Source organism: Aspergillus bombycis (assembly GCF_001792695.1).
Source record: "Aspergillus bombycis strain NRRL26010 chromosome Unknown contig00028, whole genome shotgun sequence".
In the NCBI taxonomy this organism is placed as follows: Eukaryota; Fungi; Ascomycota; class Eurotiomycetes; order Eurotiales; family Aspergillaceae; genus Aspergillus; species Aspergillus bombycis.
Window position 1 is genome coordinate 39,392 of NW_019170030.1, and position 16,073 is coordinate 55,464.

The window sequence follows — 16,073 nt, forward strand, 5'->3', positions numbered from 1 at the left end:
AATCAAGAAAGAAAGAAAGAAAGAAAGAAGGACAATGCATGTGGGGTTCGATGCCTTGCAAACTTTAGGGGAAGCTCGTTTCAACTTTTCTCCCACTCCGCAGATGTGATGTAATACATTTCCATGGTCTTATCCATACAGACACTCGACAGGGTCAGTAATCTCCGCCCAAAGCGGTATACTCATTCTAGAAGGTGCTAAGACCTCCAGCCCTGAAGTTGGCGGCCACTCAGATGCAGAGGTATGTGGTATTTTTCAACCACATTGACAGTGGATCGGCTTTCCTGACTTGGTTTCGGGCTAACATTGCTTTTTACGTCTACCGTCAATCATGTGCCAGGACAGTCAGTTCTGTTGGGCTTAGTAAAGAAAAAAGAAAACAAAAGAAAAGAAAAGAAAACATGGACCCCTGTCAAAATGTCTTTGTGTGCCTACCGGCTTCAAACTACCGCCCGGTATTTAGTATATGACGGTACATAACAATTCCAGTGATGTCTTGCTATCTTGAAAGTGTGGCAGGCAATCTGCACATTTTGGCTCTCACCACTTCCTACGTGGTAATTTCTCTTGCCAGGAAGAATACATGAACATACTAAGACTCTTGGCAACTTTTTTGAACCGGGGTCAAATGCTTCGTTGCCTATAGGCAATTATCGCAGGGGAAAACAAGACCAATAATACAAGAAACTGTGCACGGCACATACCCTTTGCCTAGATCACTCATGCGGCCACACTTGCATGGCCAGGCTTGTCTGTGACCTCCCGGTGGCCTCATTCGACATCTCTGGAGAATGTGAACTTTGTATAGCAAAGGCTTCCCCAACCTAACCAGACGCGGTTAGCGCGCTGTGTTAGGGCCCAGATAAACAAGTTACCAAAATGGGCTAGCGCAAAGGTGACCTATCTGGGGAGACACACTAATCCCAGAATAGCAACATGGGACTAAGCTTATCTAGGCTAGCCTTGATCTGGATTTAGCGTACCTCGTGATTCTGGTTCCAGAAGCCTCAGACCAGGAGAAACAAGTCCAAAATCCCTCGTCAGACGCTGATAGTCGTCGCCTCACTGTCGGGATCTCCCTCGTCCTGCTTCCTTCCCCGGCATACGCCAGTCATTCGTTGCAGACCCTCCAGTAGACGCCGCGGGAGTCCTATCTGGAGCACTGGAAACCCGTCTCCGTCCGTCGTTGTGGAGACGGCTCGGATCCGCTCATCTTGCGATATCATCGAACGACCCAAACAATCTCACAGCTATACCACACCCAGGTTCAACGGGCGGTCAAAATGGGGTTCGGTGATTTTGACACGATCTGTCAGAAGGCAGCACTACCGCTGTGCTCCCTCGTGGGCCCGGCGTCCTCGATATCAGGCGCAACCGGCATCATCCCCAATTGTTATGCGCGAAACATCGAACTGGCCAACACAATCATCTTTGAAGGCGCCGCATCCTTCGTCCATATCGTAGCGCTGGCAATGACAGTCATTATGATCCTACACATCAGGTCCAAGTTCACCGCGGTCGGTACGTAAACCCGCCCCAATTGCAATTTACTCAAAATGGGAGACCAACCACTAATCCCATGCACTACTACCCAGGTCGCAAGGAGATCATCACCTTCTTTTACATCTATATGCTCCTAACAATGTGCTCCCTGGTCATCGACGCTGGGGTGGTTCCGCCCAGGAGCGGCCCATTCCCTTATTTCGTCGCTGTGCAAAATGGCCTTACCTCCGCCCTATGCACGAGCCTACTCGTCAACGGATTCGTGGGATTCCAGCTCTACGAGGATGGAACAGCGCTCTCAGTCTGGCTCCTCCGTCTAACCTCCACAGTGATGTTCGCCATCTCATTCGTCATCTCCCTCCTGACGTTCAAGTCATGGGGCGGGCTCAGTCCTACCAACACTGTCGGCATGTTTGTAGTACTATACATCCTCAACGCGATCTGTATAGCAGTCTACCTCATCATGCAACTCCTATTGGTCATGAACACGCTCGAAGACCGCTGGCCTCTCGGTCATATCGCCTTCGGCCTCCTAGTCTTCATCTGCGGTCAAGTGCTCCTCTACGCGTTCAGTGACACCATCTGCGAGAATGTCCAGCATTACTTGGACGGTCTGTTCTTTACGACTATCTGTAATCTGTTGGCGGTCATGATGGTTTACAAGGTACGTTTGTTGCAGTTTCTATTATCTAAACCCTGCTCCACACTTAATGTATGCGGGTGCTGATCATCCCCAGTTCTGGGATTACATTACGAAGGAAGACCTCGAATTCTCCGTCGGTATCAAACCCAATACATGGGAGGTTAAGGAACTTCTTCCGGAAGAAGATCGTCGCGCAACAGTCTACCAGGACACAAATTCGGAGTACGCCGGAAGCATGTATCACCACCGAGCGTCGGCTTATAACAGTCACAATTATTAATTACTATTAGGTTCGATAACTAACTATATTTTGAGGTGACGATCTTACTCAAGGGTTATTTATTTGAATTTTTTTTTTCGTCTTTCAAAGTTAGTCATTGATTCGCGTTGTTGCGGCCTAACGAGTTGATGCCTGGGTTTAAGCGTGTTTGAATATCCTGGTCTTTTTCTTTTCTTTTTTTTTTGTTTGGTAACGTTTTGCAGTCATGTGTGGAACTTCGACTGTTACATTTTCGACGATGTTTTCTTTCAATTCTCCATGTGACGGTAGCGTTGATTTATACGACGTTATCTTTGATATTTACTGACCCCTTCGTGTGATGTGTACAGTGGATAAGAAGCCAACTCAGTTCTGTATCTAAAATAGTTACACAAATAAAGTGATTGAAGCTGTTCTTTGAATCTCCTGTTTGCCTCAAACCTCAGCATCATTGAAATTTTGACATGTCACATGACATATATCACCTTTTGTGCAAAACCGCCGTCCCTGCAGTGTAAGGTGAACAATGAATGTCACCGGGTAGTGTTGGCCCTGGTGCTTGGCCGGGAATAACGAATGGAGAGACCATTGTGGTGTCGCTAATGTGCCTAGGAGAATAGTTCCGCAACTGCCAGGAGCCTAGGACAAGGACCGGTGGAGCAGGGGATCTGTGACCGTTCTTCCATCCCCACAGTTCGGTCCCGTGATGGTTTGAGTGGGAATTTGGAAAGACATGGCGATTTCGGAGACAGTCCGTGGTTATATTAACAACATGATTTCGATTCCCCACCTTGTTATTGTAACGGCTATTTATCGCACCATTCTTTGACCCCTCGACTACCAAGGTGCAATCCATGTGGAATAGGGGGTGTAACACCGGAAAGGATGGAACCGACATAAGCGATATCATGCGTCGGCTGCGCCGACTGGCATAATTAGCTCGAATTTAATTCTGCAGAGGCCTTCGCAGATGGCCCCAACGGTCGTCCTGCGTTCCCGAGAATAGGGTGCGTAAGCGAGTTACGCTCGAAATTGGAAAGACTCGACGACCAATCGTAGCTTTTATTCCACAATTACGACATCTTCACCATCCATGAAGCCACTATCATGGTTGGCAGGGGTCCCGGCGGTCTCGGTCCGCGGCAGGTCGCCATCGACTTCCTCTACAGGCCCCGTCGCGGTCGAATACCATCCCTGGTCGATCGACTCCGCCACGATCTTGCACGCTTCATTGACCAGTTCATAAAAAGCAGGGTTTTCCTTTGGTAAAAACATGCTAACGTGCGCCTTAATTTCGTCTGCTGCCTTATCATTCACAGCTTTGACCCATCCGAGTCCTGCTTTCGGGTCGTACGCGGCATCTTCGTTTTCCACTTCAGGAGGGAGGGTGCAGAACGTACGGTATTTCGAGCGAATGATTCTTTGACTCAGTGATGTTTTTCCTTGGCTCGAGGTCTCTACCAGCGAGGTTGCGTTTTTGCCCAAGGCTGTAAAGAAATTGGTGCAGCCGATTCCGCGCTCCCTCTGTACCTCGGACAAGAGTGATATGCGGTGACGAAGATCTGAGGGACGAGCCAAGCACCCAACAAATGCAAGATGAGATGAAACCCAACCCCATCCATCAGTCAAGCGCTGGCGTTGGGAATACATTGCAGCCGCTCCTCCCGCAGCCACAGCCCCTGCGGCCCCTGCAAACATAGCATACCGACCCCACCGCTGCCAAGATGGTGTCGCCGCAGCATCTGAAGACGGAGTGGCAGCACTAGCCTGCTGTGGAGGCAAGGATTTATTGCTTGTGGCCCCCTGATTAGCGCTTGCTGCCTTGGTAGATGAGCCACTGTTGTCCCCAAAACCAAACAAGCCTGCTACTTCCGTGATCGCAGTATACGCAGTCGTAGCATTCTTGTACTGTCCTTCTGCACCGTATGAAACAACTCCCGGGGCAATTCCCAAGAACGGCGTGTCGAATGCAAGCACTCCTTGAATATGAGGAAACATGAATGAGCGAGATTCGAGGATTTGTGAGTTGGCGACGGTTTGCGAGTCTGCGGAAGAGGTTTTGGCAGGGATTGGCTGCTCCGAAGCCAGAAGAAGAAGCGTTTCTCCGGCGACAATGCCCCCCATCGAGTGCCCAACTAGGAAGACATGAACTGAAGGATCAACGGTAGGCGAGGCTGTTCGGTTGGCAACTTCCAGATCGATGACTTGGTTCTGTAACCTGCAGTGAAGAGACACTATCAGTGATCTGAAATGTCACAGTGGATAGCACGACATACCATTCTCGAAATTGGCCCACACATTCTTTCAGCTCTCCTCTGGTCTGGTACTTAGGATACACAGCTGTAGCGACGGTTATAGCAGGAAGCGCACGACCGAGGAGTGCACGTACGTGCTCCGGAAATTTTCCGAAGGTATCGTCATCTCCCTATGACAGGTCTATCAGCGTCCTGGATCTACTGGTTTGACAATGTTGACACGGGCGGGGTAAAACGATCCAGTAATGAAAGGCTGTGTAGTGGGGAGTCATACCTGGAAGCCGTGGATAAAAACAAGAAGCAATGTCTTTCTCATTTTAGTGATTCATAGATAGTCCAAAAAGTACATCGTCAGCAAGTGAGGTCGAAGTTGGGGATAAAGACGGAGAGCCCAGACTCTCTCAAAGAAATCAAACTAAAATCGAAGATGATGTTACGTCATATTCACGTGAGTGCTCCTGTCAACAGAGGATCCATCGTCCAACTATATCAGCTAGTAAATAGGCAGCTGTATTACACCTACGGCTAACAGATGATGATACAATCTACTCACCCCCATTTCTTCTTGTAGACGTGAACCTTGGAAAAAGATTCAAGTTGCTGTGGGAGGGGCTTAGCGTCCGCCCTTCATACTTAGTACTTATATATCTAAGCTTGATTTATGCATCTTTATTTACTTTATCTTGTCCGGGGTTAGGCTGGTTGTTGGGATGTAACGGGGGATTAGCGATTACCAGAATAGACTACTAATATTAAATTATCCTAATACATAAATATATTATCCTATAAGATTCCTAGCAAAAGTTGTGCTCTCTGTGGCCAGTAACTCGGCAGTGTAGTTAGTCTGATGTGGAGATTGCTACCATTGGTGTCACTTTCAATGCTCTTTACTACTAAGTCTACTCAAATAGTAGGCGTAATACATGAGACATGCAGTAATTATGCCCTTACAATTAATAGAAGTGTATATGCCTTTGCTCTGAAATACCTTGTTACAAAGGAGGTCCGCGAACACATAATGAGCGATATGTGCTAGTACATTCTCACAGTACATTGGGGAAGATTATACAATTGACGGTGCAAACGAATAATTCCGCTCAAAAACTGATTTGTCATTCTAAACAGGAGAATAAACCTGTCGTGGCCGACAGGTTGATGTGATCTCCAATCTGCTACGGGCAATGTATATATCCTCGGCATCTCCCGTCTCCACATCAATGATTTATGATCACATAGCCGAGACTGGCTCTTTTAAAGGCATATCTCCACTACAAACGACACAGTACAGTCTGATATATTCAAAGCAATACCAGGGTAAAACAATACAAGTAGAACCAAACACATCCACAATCGCAACCATGACCGCCGGCGAATTCTATAACATCGTGAAGCTTGTGCCCAAACCGGGCAAATTCAACGAGGTACGAACAGCTTCTTTGCCCTCTGATAACGCCATACTAACATATAACCAAGCTTTTGGAAGCTTTCAAATCATTCTCGGAGCATGTCCAGACAAACGAGCCAAAGACACAGATCTACTGTGCTCTTCGTCCTGACAAGACCGAGGAGTTGGTGTTTATTGAGAAGTGATTTCTTTGTAGATCGGGTCCTGAATGAACAAGCTCGCTAACTAGCTTGTTTCAGGTATACCGACCTGGACAATCTGAAGGCCCATGGGACGTCCCCTGAGTTCAAAAAGTTCTCTAAGGCTATTGGGCCTTTGCTTGCACGGGCTCCGGAGATGACGAAAGCTGACTTTGTTGGCGGGTTCGAGGGAAGATCGAAGCTTTAGGAAGAGTACTTAGAGTCTGCTTGAGCGTTTTGAATTAACTGGGTATGGTCAGTTGTATGGTAGTCAAGATGATGAGTGATTGGAACCGCTACTACTTGGGCTGCGTCTTTCGAATATGCACTAGTCTTTTGATTTATGCCTATGGTACAACAAAGGCCACAGAGAACCATTAGAACGCAAATATCTGTGCAAATAATATCACGGGTACTTGTATGGGAATATTGTGCTGCATATGGATATATATACAATGTATTAAATCTCTGCAGTTGGATACTCTATATTATATACAGGTCACATTATAGCTTCCCTTTTCGGTCGTACTTTCTAAGTCTCAACAGACTGTCTTGATAACTAGTAGCTACCAGTTTCCCATCCGGACTCCAGAGCCAGCTCTCATGAATTGCCCGGTTCTCGCTAGAACGAGGTGTCCACCCCTCTTGCACGAACCACTTCTTCGGCAGATCCGTACCATCGTGGCTCGACACTGCATTCCAATCAACCATCCTTAGAGCATCACCACGCTGATGAAAGATCACCGTGAGAGTCAAGCTAGCCATTGCAGTCCAGTTCTTGTGTCCCAGAGCGCGCGGTATCAACAGCAAAGAGTTTCTGTCGCTTGCATACATATGTGCACATGCGTAGAGGTTATCATATTCCCCTGACTGCTCTTTAACTTTCAGTTCTTCCCTGCTGACCGAGACCGCGGAATCGTGAGGCGATCCTTTAAGCGAATACTGATGAAGCTGGCGATACTTCTCAGGGTTCTGCTTTACATCCTCGGTAAGGTTGTACCCCTGCATATCGGTTTTGCGCATATCTAACCCGGGGAACTCCCGCTCCGTGACACTTCCTTGTTCCACCACTTCAATCCACCAGTCGGCATCCACACTAGGACTGACAATCTGGTCTTCCACGCGTTTCGCTTGGAGGATGGACTTGAAGCGCTCATGCGCGGAAGGAGGCTGATGCGCAAATGTCTCCGGCCCTTCATCCCGTTTGAACGAGCACAAGCACGAGAAACACACCTTGCCTTCTTGCCGTGCGTCCACTGCACGGGTACAGTACATCTTGCCATCTCTCACATGACGCACTGTGTATACATACGGAACATCTAACCGGCCCGCCAAGATGAACGTGCCAGTCATATCCTGATTGATGTCAGCCCGATTTGCTTCGAGAATATGCATGAGTAGCTAGGGGGCCTACATGGATTACGAAGCCCTTCTCTACTGTCTTTGAAGCTGCGTATGCGGACTGCGCATAGACGTGTCCACCGAAGGCCATGTTTCCTTCGCCCGGTGGATACGGGGATGCGAGCGATTGGAAGCGCTCAATCTTTTCAGGCTCATCAGATGGGATGCCGTGTAGGTGGCTGGGGCTATCGAGTTGCTTTAGAGCCATCAGCTCGGCGAATGCTGGCGGGGAGGCCACCAGCTGGGGATCGCCGTCGCTTCTATCGGGTAGCATTGTGACAACCTGGTAGAAATTGGGGTATGTGGAATTAGAGCGATGACCTCGAGGAACCGACCCTCCGGATATCTATAAGCAGGAGAGTGGAATAGGAGATAATCTAATCCGGCTCGCAGTTGATGTGTTACTACTACTATATGTAAGTCCTCGGATTGGCACGACGCATGACCGCCTTACCCGATGTGACTATGGGGAACCTCGGCTGATCGGGTGGAGATATCAACCACCTTCATCGTGAATCTCAACATATAGATGGCCTTTGCCAACTTTGTGGGGAACCAAAACCTATAGAGTAGGTGCCCGGAGGATAAGCAGCGCGTTCCAAGTATCACTTGGAATATTTACAGAGTACACCACAGAGTGATTTGACAAAAAAGGAAGCGGGAACTACTTCCGCAAAGCACATGTTGCCAACCAAATGTCCCGATGCGAAGATCACATCGTGGTAATGAACTAGCTTAAAGTCTAATACGCGAGAGTGAAGCCATCTCAAACTGGACTACTCGTATGATAGCGCTGTAGTTTAAGACCCAGGATCTAAGTCACGTGTCATGTTGAGCAGCCCGTGGAGAATCTGGACAGGTATAGAATGGCACCTCAAAGTGAAACCCAATTATGTGATATATATGTGCGCCTGCGATGCTGGTATGATAGTACAAAAATACAACCCTCAATCCCAATAATACAGTGAACCGGCAATGTCTGTCAATGTCCGAATGCAAACCAACAACTTAAGACGAGCTGTACAACGGCTCTTCCTCATTTCATCCATTCAATCCGTAGTCAATGAAGCGACATATTCTAGATAGACTCGGAAATGTTGCGTGCGTTGTTCCATTCAACCTTGCCCTGGACATCCTTGATGTCTTCAAGCTTGTCGCCTAGCTTGACCACCGAGAAGCGAACCATCCGGGGGTCGAGACCGAGGGTTCTGCGGACAGCCATCTGTACGGGGCCAGATGCATCAAAGCGCATGATGAAGTGGTGGCCTTCCGTGTATCTGGCCTGGTGCTTTGTGGTGGGCTTGGGGAGTCGGAAGGTGCCCCAGTTGGTGTATCCGCGGACTACGCCGCCGGAGCGCAGGACCTGAATGCCGGCATTACGGGCAATCCTGAAAAGAGTTAGTTATTGTCGTCGTTTAGATATATTCCTCAATGGTGAATTCATCAGATCAGGGATGATAAGGGAGGCATCTCGAATGGACAGGAAATCGCTGAAGGACATACTCTCGGACCTCGTGGAGGCTGCCCGGACGGACCTGTCAAAGGGTTCAGTTAGCTTGAACAACATGGGCAATCGTCTGAGGAAATCCGTAGGACACCATACAATGGCAATCAGCTCGTACAACATGGCCGCAATCGGTGTGGGGGTAGATAGCGTCGGAGAAGAATAACGGGATGGGGACGATGAGATTTTCCCGACTTACGGCCAACGGATTGTAGAGGCGCTTATCAGCAGTCTTGGCGCGCCTATCAGTCCGGGAACTATGTAAGCTACTACTTTAACCTGCGCAATCTCTCCGCGGACTCCAACTTTCCCTCTTCTTTATCACTACTGTCTTGCCTTCCCACACCTTTCCTCGACTCAATTCGTATTCCCTTCCCTCAAAACTTCTCAAAATGTCTGCCGTCGCAAGATCCGTCCGCCCCTTCGCCTCCCGCGTGCTTTCCCAGAAGCTCCCTCTGGCCGCCGCATGCAGGATTTCGCCCGTAACTGGTTTCCCGCGGGGAAGTGTTAGGAGCTTCTCCCAAAGCCCATTCAGTAAGAGCCCTTCCAAATTCTGTTCAGAAGGGCATTGAGGTATTGCACATCAATTATAGATACTAATATTTTATGAAATGTTGTAGTGGCACTGAAGAAGTACACCGAGTCGCACGAATGGATCGAGTTGGCCGATGACGGCAAGACTGGTAAGTTCATACCCGGCGACACCTAGCGCACCGCAGCCTCAATGCGCATGTGGTACTAATAATGATGAATAGCCAAGGTTGGAATCACAGAGTATGCCGCCCATTCCTTGGGCGATGTTGTGTTCGTTGAGCTTCCTGAGATTGGCTTGGAGGTCAACGCCGGTGAGCCCGTTGGAGCTGTGGAGTCTGTCAAGTCGGCTTCCGATGTCAACTCTCCTGTCGCCGGTACGGTGACCCAGGTTAACAGTGTCCTGGATGACAAGGCCAAGTTCATCAACGAGAGCCCCGAGGGCGAGGCTTGGATTGCTGAGATCTCGGTCAACGACCCCGCAGAGCTTGACAGCTTGCTTGATGCCGAGGCCTACAAGGAGACCCATGGTCAGGAGTAAGGGGACATGTCGGACAAAGAGAATGCATAGACGTGATGGTATGTCAAAATGAAGCGCTCGGTGATCATGGCTTTTATTTTTTTTTTATGTCGGATTGTTCTGTTTTGCCAACGGGGAACCGTATTATTGCCTCTTTTGATGAAATGTTAGATTCGTGTGTAAGCCGTCGACGGCTGGGCCAGTTATTCAACAAGACTGGCCCGTTGGAAATAATATACATGTTGCCCAAGTCCTTCCTGGAAGCCTACCGATGATTCGGTACAAATTAACCTGGATCTAATGTCTACGGCTGCGAAAGCCTGCTAAGGTACATAATGCTATTACGCGTTCTAGCACTAAGGAAGCACTAAGGAAGCACTTAGTGGGAGAGTAGCTTTGCTCGAAGCGGGGAGTGTAGACTCCAGCGCTGCACACGGCTATTCTTCTGTGTAGTATACCCGCCCTAAGTTCGGGTGACTACTGGACTATATAATATCATTAATACAGATTTGCTTTGTGTACACTGTTCGTTGGGTATGTCCACCATCATATACGTTATACAGGAGGGATAGACTCTCGGCAAATAGGACACTGAAGTCGGAGTCGCATCCAGCTTTCCAAGCATGTGCTGTGAAAGATATGTCGACAAGGAGTGACCATATACGTCCGACGGCTGAGGATACTTGTAGCTCCATCTGTCATGCTGCTGCCTCCAGGAGCACCGAGCGCTGCAAGGACGGGCACCTCAATTTCCTGCATGCATATTGCACAGTCGAATATCGCCTTTTTCTTATCCTTCGGGCGTTGTTTGTCATCCTCTTTGATATCATAATCCCTTTCATCTGCTCTCAACGCTCCAATTGGTAGAACTCCACCTGACTCCAGGTCAGCATCCGACTCGGCAGCATCTCGTACAATAGGGTGATAATCATAGGCTGCCGGTGCCCAACCTCGAGGTACGAAGAAGCGCGGCCCTAGAATGTCCTGGCTTGCCAAGATCCAGACCTGTATCCACACCCATCCGGCCAGTGCCATAGCTGTTGTTGGGTCGGGTCGAACGAATAACACGTTACCAGGCATAGTCAAGAAATACATGAAAGGGAACAGGCGCAGGAAACTTTGACCAACCACAAAATCCCAGCGCAGAGCTTTGCGGCAATTGCGCACAACATTCCGGTAAATTTGAGGGGTCCAGAACGACAGGTATACGAACCCGAGAGCTCGGGCATACAGCGCTCCTAGTCGATTGGGCCATAGGAAAGACCAAATGGAAATGATGAGCATGACGAATAAGATAAAATAAAACCGTGCATACATGGCTCCTACATCACTGCGGGTCTCTCGGGCTGTCGGTGTGGTGCTACGATTCGGAGGCGGCTCATCCTCCTCCTCTGGAGGATCCTGGTCTGGGGTTAGGATGATAGGCGTTGCACCGGAGTCTCTAAGTCGTGTGGTGGCGGGTAATGGTAGACTGGCTGGGCGTGCTGTTGTTGCTGAAGGGTTGGATCGGCGGTCCTGTTCCCGTCGTTCCGGTGCCTGGACCGCCCATATTTCCATCATGAATTTCATTCCAATGTAGCTGACCGAAAGGAAAGTAAGGAATGATGCGGTCGTCAAGAGTAAGAAGGAGACCGCTGGATATAGCTCCAGTAACATGAACACGAGTAAGAATGAGTCTCCAAAGGCCATTAATGCAATCGTATAGAAATTGATACGACTCCTGGTGGAAGGTGTTGAAGCCTCCTTGACCTGCCGCAAAAGTAGGGCAATTTGTGCAACAGAGATACCGCATATTACGAATATTATTCGAGCTGAGGATTTTCCAAACTGCTCCAGCTTTGGCCCGGATAGGTACAGTGCTTCAGTGGGCGAGTAATCAGGCGCGCCCTTAGTCTCAAGGACGTACCCGCAGTCGGGAGAAAAGACAACGGCTGACATGACCATAGGTGGAGGAGAGGGGATCGGTGCGCCCATAGGGAATCTGAGCTCCTGCTCAATCTGTTCGATGACTTGCCTCTCCGCAAGGTAGTCATGGACGGCAACCGGATGCTGTTGTAGGTAGACTATGTGCTCGCACTTCGGCGCAGGGAACTCCACCTGCTCCGCCCCAACAAGCGAAGACCAGGGGAAAAGCGTAGGAGCCCGGTTTTGTTTCTCAGATATTGTATCCGAGAGAGACTTCATGAGTAGCTGGTGCGAAAGGTCGTATGCATCTGATGTAAGTGCCAAATGTGGCAAGGTAAAAATCCCACCGAACTTCTCACTCGTTGTAGTCAGGATAATGGCCCCTGTTTCTGGGAAATGGATACCGAATAAAGGCAGGTACCATGTATTTCCCCAAAAGTCACCATTTTCCACGGCTAAAGTCGCTCGAATCTCACGAATGTGGCCATTGCGCAGCCGAAGCTCTTCGCCACCTCCCTCGCGCAAGTCTAGATAGAAGGATCCCGTATTGCCAGTGACATTGTGGCTAAACTCGTGCGTGAAATATTCATTCTCCAGTACGATGGCAGTTTTATTCAATGGGTGATGAGCTTTCTCAAGCTTGCGCCGCACCCAATCTCCGCGCAGTTTACCAGTCGTATTACGGTAGACGGGGAGAAGGAACTCCGTCAGATTGAGCGCCTGCGATTCGGCCGGGTCATCGAGACCTTTGGGAACATCCAACCCAGCATTTGAGATAACCGACCGTAGCTGATAGCGCGCCCTATCCTGAACTTCCGAAAGAATCTCCCAAGCGTAACTGTCGTTCTTCCTCACTCCCGGAAAAGGCAGCCATCGATCAGCCGGTGGGTTAAAGTCTCCATACTTGGACTCATTCAGCAGACGAAGCGCATCTTTTTCCCTCGCGATTTCCCGCTGACGTTCTCGGTCCTGAGAAATCAAAGGGGGGTGAGATTGGGAGCTGAGGAGCAGGTAGAAAACGACCAGGAAGAAAAAGAAGGAACCGCGGTGATCCATAGATGCCGAGAAAATGCGGGCATCGGAGTTGGAGTCTCCTCAAATGGAATGGCGTACGTTGTGCTGCATTGCCAGTCCAGGACGTGGCGCAGCAATGGAGATTAAATATGATGTTGTGGAAAGAGAGTCGACCAGGGTTGAGGTTGTAAACAAGGCTATCATGAATGACGACACGGACAAACTGGGAGTCGATCGATGATGCGATGAGTTGAGTCGAGGCCTCAGGCTTCCCCGGCACCAACCTCCCCGCCTTTCCGCCTCCTGATTTATCGATAACTCGGGAAGATCGATCAACCCGGACCCTTCCCTATCTCTTGCTCTATTATCCTTTCTCCATCCCTGATCCACAAAACACTGTAACATTCCTCACTTGAACATATCCTTGGTTTGGCGCAGGCGCCTTTGGTGTTTCTGGTGCAAATGGCATCAAACCTTCCCATTCCTCTTCCTCCGCGCACCCCTACTCCACCCCCCGATGATCCTCCAAGCGCACCCGATAACTCCTCCCGCCTTGATGCGCAGGACAAAGATTCCTTGTCACCATTGGTAGACAGTTTCCCCCTACAAAGGGGCTCTTTGAAGTCTGAAGATCCGAATCGCCTGAGTCCTACGCGAGCGTCCTTTGCTCTCAGCCCTTCCGATAATGTACCGCAGAACAGTAAGGGTGACAATGGCTCAGCTGGACCATTCAATTTCAAGACCACCACCATGGCAAAGAGCCCGGTGGTAAAGTCCGTAAGTCAATATTCCCTCTTTGTATGGAATTACATATGAAATGATGCTGATTATTGCTCAATTGTGTATAGAACATTGGCCAGCGACGTGGACACAAGTATAAGCATAGTAGCATATCACACCAGATATTCCTCGAGCCACCACCCAGGGCACCATTGGCTTTACCCAATTCATTGCCGATCCCAACTTTCAAGGAGTGCTGCGCGAGTATGTCGAAAGATCAGAAGACGCGTTTTTGGTGGAGTGTATGTCATATGTTTGTCGCCGCATATACTCTTTGGAGTGCGCACGGGTCCCTGGCGATGACGGCTCTGTCCCACCTCATACTATTTGACTCTCTTGGAGCGTTGCTTTGTGTTTCGGTGGATGTATTAAGCAATTTCGAGGTGTGGAAGCGATCCAGCGTTCGGCATCCATTTGGGCTGGAACGGGCAGAAGTGCTCGCCGGTTTCGCAATGTGCGTGCTTCTGCTTTTTATGGGAATGGATCTTATCTCCCATAACTTGCAGCACTTTCTCGAGTCATCTGGCCACGAACCCCACCACTCTCATGCTCATGAACGAGTGTCTGTAGGCAGTGTAGATGTCACTGCTCTGTTGGCCATCTCATCCACGCTGATCTCTGCAATTGGGCTAAAGAACCATGGGCGAATAGGAAAGGCGATGCGATTCGGATATATTGAATCTCTGCCTTCAGTGCTCAGCAACCCATCTCACTTTCTTACGCTTTCTTGTTCCACACTTCTCCTGCTACTTCCCCTAGTATCTGTGCGTCTCTACAACTGGCTTGACGTTCTCTTGTCCAGTACGATTTCTATTTCCATGTGCGTCATCGGTGTGCGCTTGGTCAAGACACTTGGTTCTATGCTTCTCATGTCATATTCTGGCCCGGGAGTAAAGGACGTCATCCGAGATATTGAAGCCGACCCGTGCGTGTTCGGCGTCGACGACGCCAGGTTTTGGCAGGTCCACTACGGATTATGCATGGCAGATTTAAAGCTGCGTGTTTCAGGCTCAGAAGAAAATCTCATTCGACTTCGGGAGCGTATCTCCAGCCTAGTCAGAAACCGATTAGGTGGTGGATATGGGTCTGGAGGTCAGAGGTGGGAAGTGTCCTTGCAATTTACGATAGAGAAGTCATGATTGCACGATAAGGCCATGATGACAGAGCTTTTTTGTTGAAATGTTATACTCAACTGTACATTAATGTAACACGTATATGCATTGTTCACTCTGTGGAAATTTAACCACCATACATTTGGCCGTTTTCGACCACCCATTTTGGGTTAAATGGAGATCTTTCAAACCAACCACCTTGTAAGAGGCTGCCAGATGATCAAAAAATTTCACTGAAATCGAGATTTGTTTCGCAGTATATGAACTGTAGATGCTAGACACCTTACCATAGTCTTTATGGGAAGCCTGATTTGTATGAACACAGGGAAGTATAAACCCTGCACGGATCACATCTCGAACGATGACGGGAGCTACCGAGAAGCGACATCAACATACAGATACAATCAAAAAGCAAACGAAAATCTGCTATTGCAATGCGAACAGTGGAATAAAACAATTGAAAGTAAACACATAATTTAGGTCTTGCTCATAGGCGCTAAAGCTTCATGCGTTCCCCTCTTTCGATAACAGGAGCCCGAGCATAACCGATCAAATTTTGATACAAGAACGACTGGACTGTTGGCCAACTAAGTCGACTAACACAGTCATCGTCTCCTAATCCTGTCCTCCAACCACCTTCTCCAGAACTCAACATATTACATTCACGACGTCGCGGCAAGAGTGCCGGCCTCCTCAACCTTGCTCAATGTGCTCTGGTCACGTCTCCGACGCTTTTCGAGGATAGCCTCGCGGCGCTGCGCAAGGATCTTGAGCTGTCTGTCCTCAACGCCCTGGAGCCAGTATCCGAAGCTGCTACCGACACCGGCGAAGAGAGGGTACACCCAGAGAGATTCCTTGGCGAGAATGGGACGCATTTCGATACCGAGCTGCCAGAGACGGACGGCGATGCCTGGATGTACCGTTAGTGGAAGGCCCGATAACCCAATTCAGGACGGAGACATGTCCCAATGAGGGTTATCATGGGGTGAATATGCAGTGCATACCGAAGCCGCCCCAGAAGAGGACTTTGTGGACCATGATGATGGAGGGTGCGGAGTGCGC

The 16,073-nt window shown here is 49.1% G+C and overlaps 9 protein-coding genes across 9 annotated transcripts; 4 read left to right on the top strand and 5 right to left on the bottom strand.

The window, feature by feature from the left end:
- Positions 1-1,283: 1,283 nt before the first annotated feature.
- On the top strand, positions 1,284-2,426 carry ABOM_004967 (chitin synthase export chaperone; the record flags this gene model as incomplete). The annotated part of the gene is made up of 3 exons (XM_022532096.1): positions 1,284-1,521; positions 1,596-2,167; positions 2,241-2,426. 3 exons carry the CDS (start codon positions 1,284-1,286, stop codon positions 2,424-2,426), a joined length of 996 nt encoding a protein of 331 aa, XP_022390555.1.
- A 1,041-nt stretch (positions 2,427-3,467) lies between these two features.
- On the bottom strand, positions 3,468-4,976 carry ABOM_004968 (esterase/lipase family protein; the record flags this gene model as incomplete). Its single annotated transcript, XM_022532097.1, has 3 exons — positions 3,468-4,623; positions 4,682-4,830; positions 4,935-4,976. 3 exons carry the CDS (start codon positions 4,974-4,976, stop codon positions 3,468-3,470), a joined length of 1,347 nt encoding a protein of 448 aa, XP_022390559.1.
- Positions 4,977-6,018: 1,042 nt separating this feature from the next.
- On the top strand, positions 6,019-6,452 carry ABOM_004969 (putative quinol monooxygenase; the record flags this gene model as incomplete). Its single annotated transcript, XM_022532098.1, has 3 exons — positions 6,019-6,081; positions 6,134-6,246; positions 6,305-6,452. 3 exons carry the CDS (start codon positions 6,019-6,021, stop codon positions 6,450-6,452), a joined length of 324 nt encoding a protein of 107 aa, XP_022390560.1.
- A 296-nt stretch (positions 6,453-6,748) lies between these two features.
- ABOM_004970 (acyl-CoA thioesterase) lies at positions 6,749-7,919 on the bottom strand (the record flags this gene model as incomplete). The annotated part of the gene is made up of 2 exons (XM_022532099.1): positions 6,749-7,600; positions 7,659-7,919. The coding sequence occupies 2 exons, from the start codon at positions 7,917-7,919 to the stop codon at positions 6,749-6,751; spliced, it is 1,113 nt and encodes a 370-aa protein (XP_022390502.1).
- Positions 7,920-8,723: 804 nt separating this feature from the next.
- Positions 8,724-9,272, bottom strand: ABOM_004971 (mitochondrial 37S ribosomal protein bS6m; the record flags this gene model as incomplete). Its single annotated transcript, XM_022532100.1, has 3 exons — positions 8,724-9,033; positions 9,149-9,180; positions 9,249-9,272. The coding sequence occupies 3 exons, from the start codon at positions 9,270-9,272 to the stop codon at positions 8,724-8,726; spliced, it is 366 nt and encodes a 121-aa protein (XP_022390501.1).
- Positions 9,273-9,541: 269 nt separating this feature from the next.
- Positions 9,542-10,221, top strand: ABOM_004972 (glycine decarboxylase subunit H; the record flags this gene model as incomplete). The annotated part of the gene is made up of 3 exons (XM_022532101.1): positions 9,542-9,683; positions 9,770-9,832; positions 9,905-10,221. 3 exons carry the CDS (start codon positions 9,542-9,544, stop codon positions 10,219-10,221), a joined length of 522 nt encoding a protein of 173 aa, XP_022390500.1.
- A 534-nt stretch (positions 10,222-10,755) lies between these two features.
- On the bottom strand, positions 10,756-13,161 carry dscA (ubiquitin-protein ligase dscA; the record flags this gene model as incomplete). The annotated part of the gene is made up of 1 exon (XM_022532102.1): positions 10,756-13,161. One exon carries the CDS (start codon positions 13,159-13,161, stop codon positions 10,756-10,758), a length of 2,406 nt encoding a protein of 801 aa, XP_022390499.1.
- Positions 13,162-13,581: 420 nt separating this feature from the next.
- ABOM_004974 (cation efflux family protein family) lies at positions 13,582-15,038 on the top strand (the record flags this gene model as incomplete). The annotated part of the gene is made up of 2 exons (XM_022532103.1): positions 13,582-13,896; positions 13,968-15,038. 2 exons carry the CDS (start codon positions 13,582-13,584, stop codon positions 15,036-15,038), a joined length of 1,386 nt encoding a protein of 461 aa, XP_022390498.1.
- Positions 15,039-15,673: 635 nt separating this feature from the next.
- On the bottom strand, positions 15,674-16,049 carry ABOM_004975 (putative NADH-ubiquinone oxidoreductase 14 kDa subunit; the record flags this gene model as incomplete). The annotated part of the gene is made up of 2 exons (XM_022532104.1): positions 15,674-15,921; positions 16,016-16,049. 2 exons carry the CDS (start codon positions 16,047-16,049, stop codon positions 15,674-15,676), a joined length of 282 nt encoding a protein of 93 aa, XP_022390497.1.
- Positions 16,050-16,073: the final 24 nt, after the last annotated feature.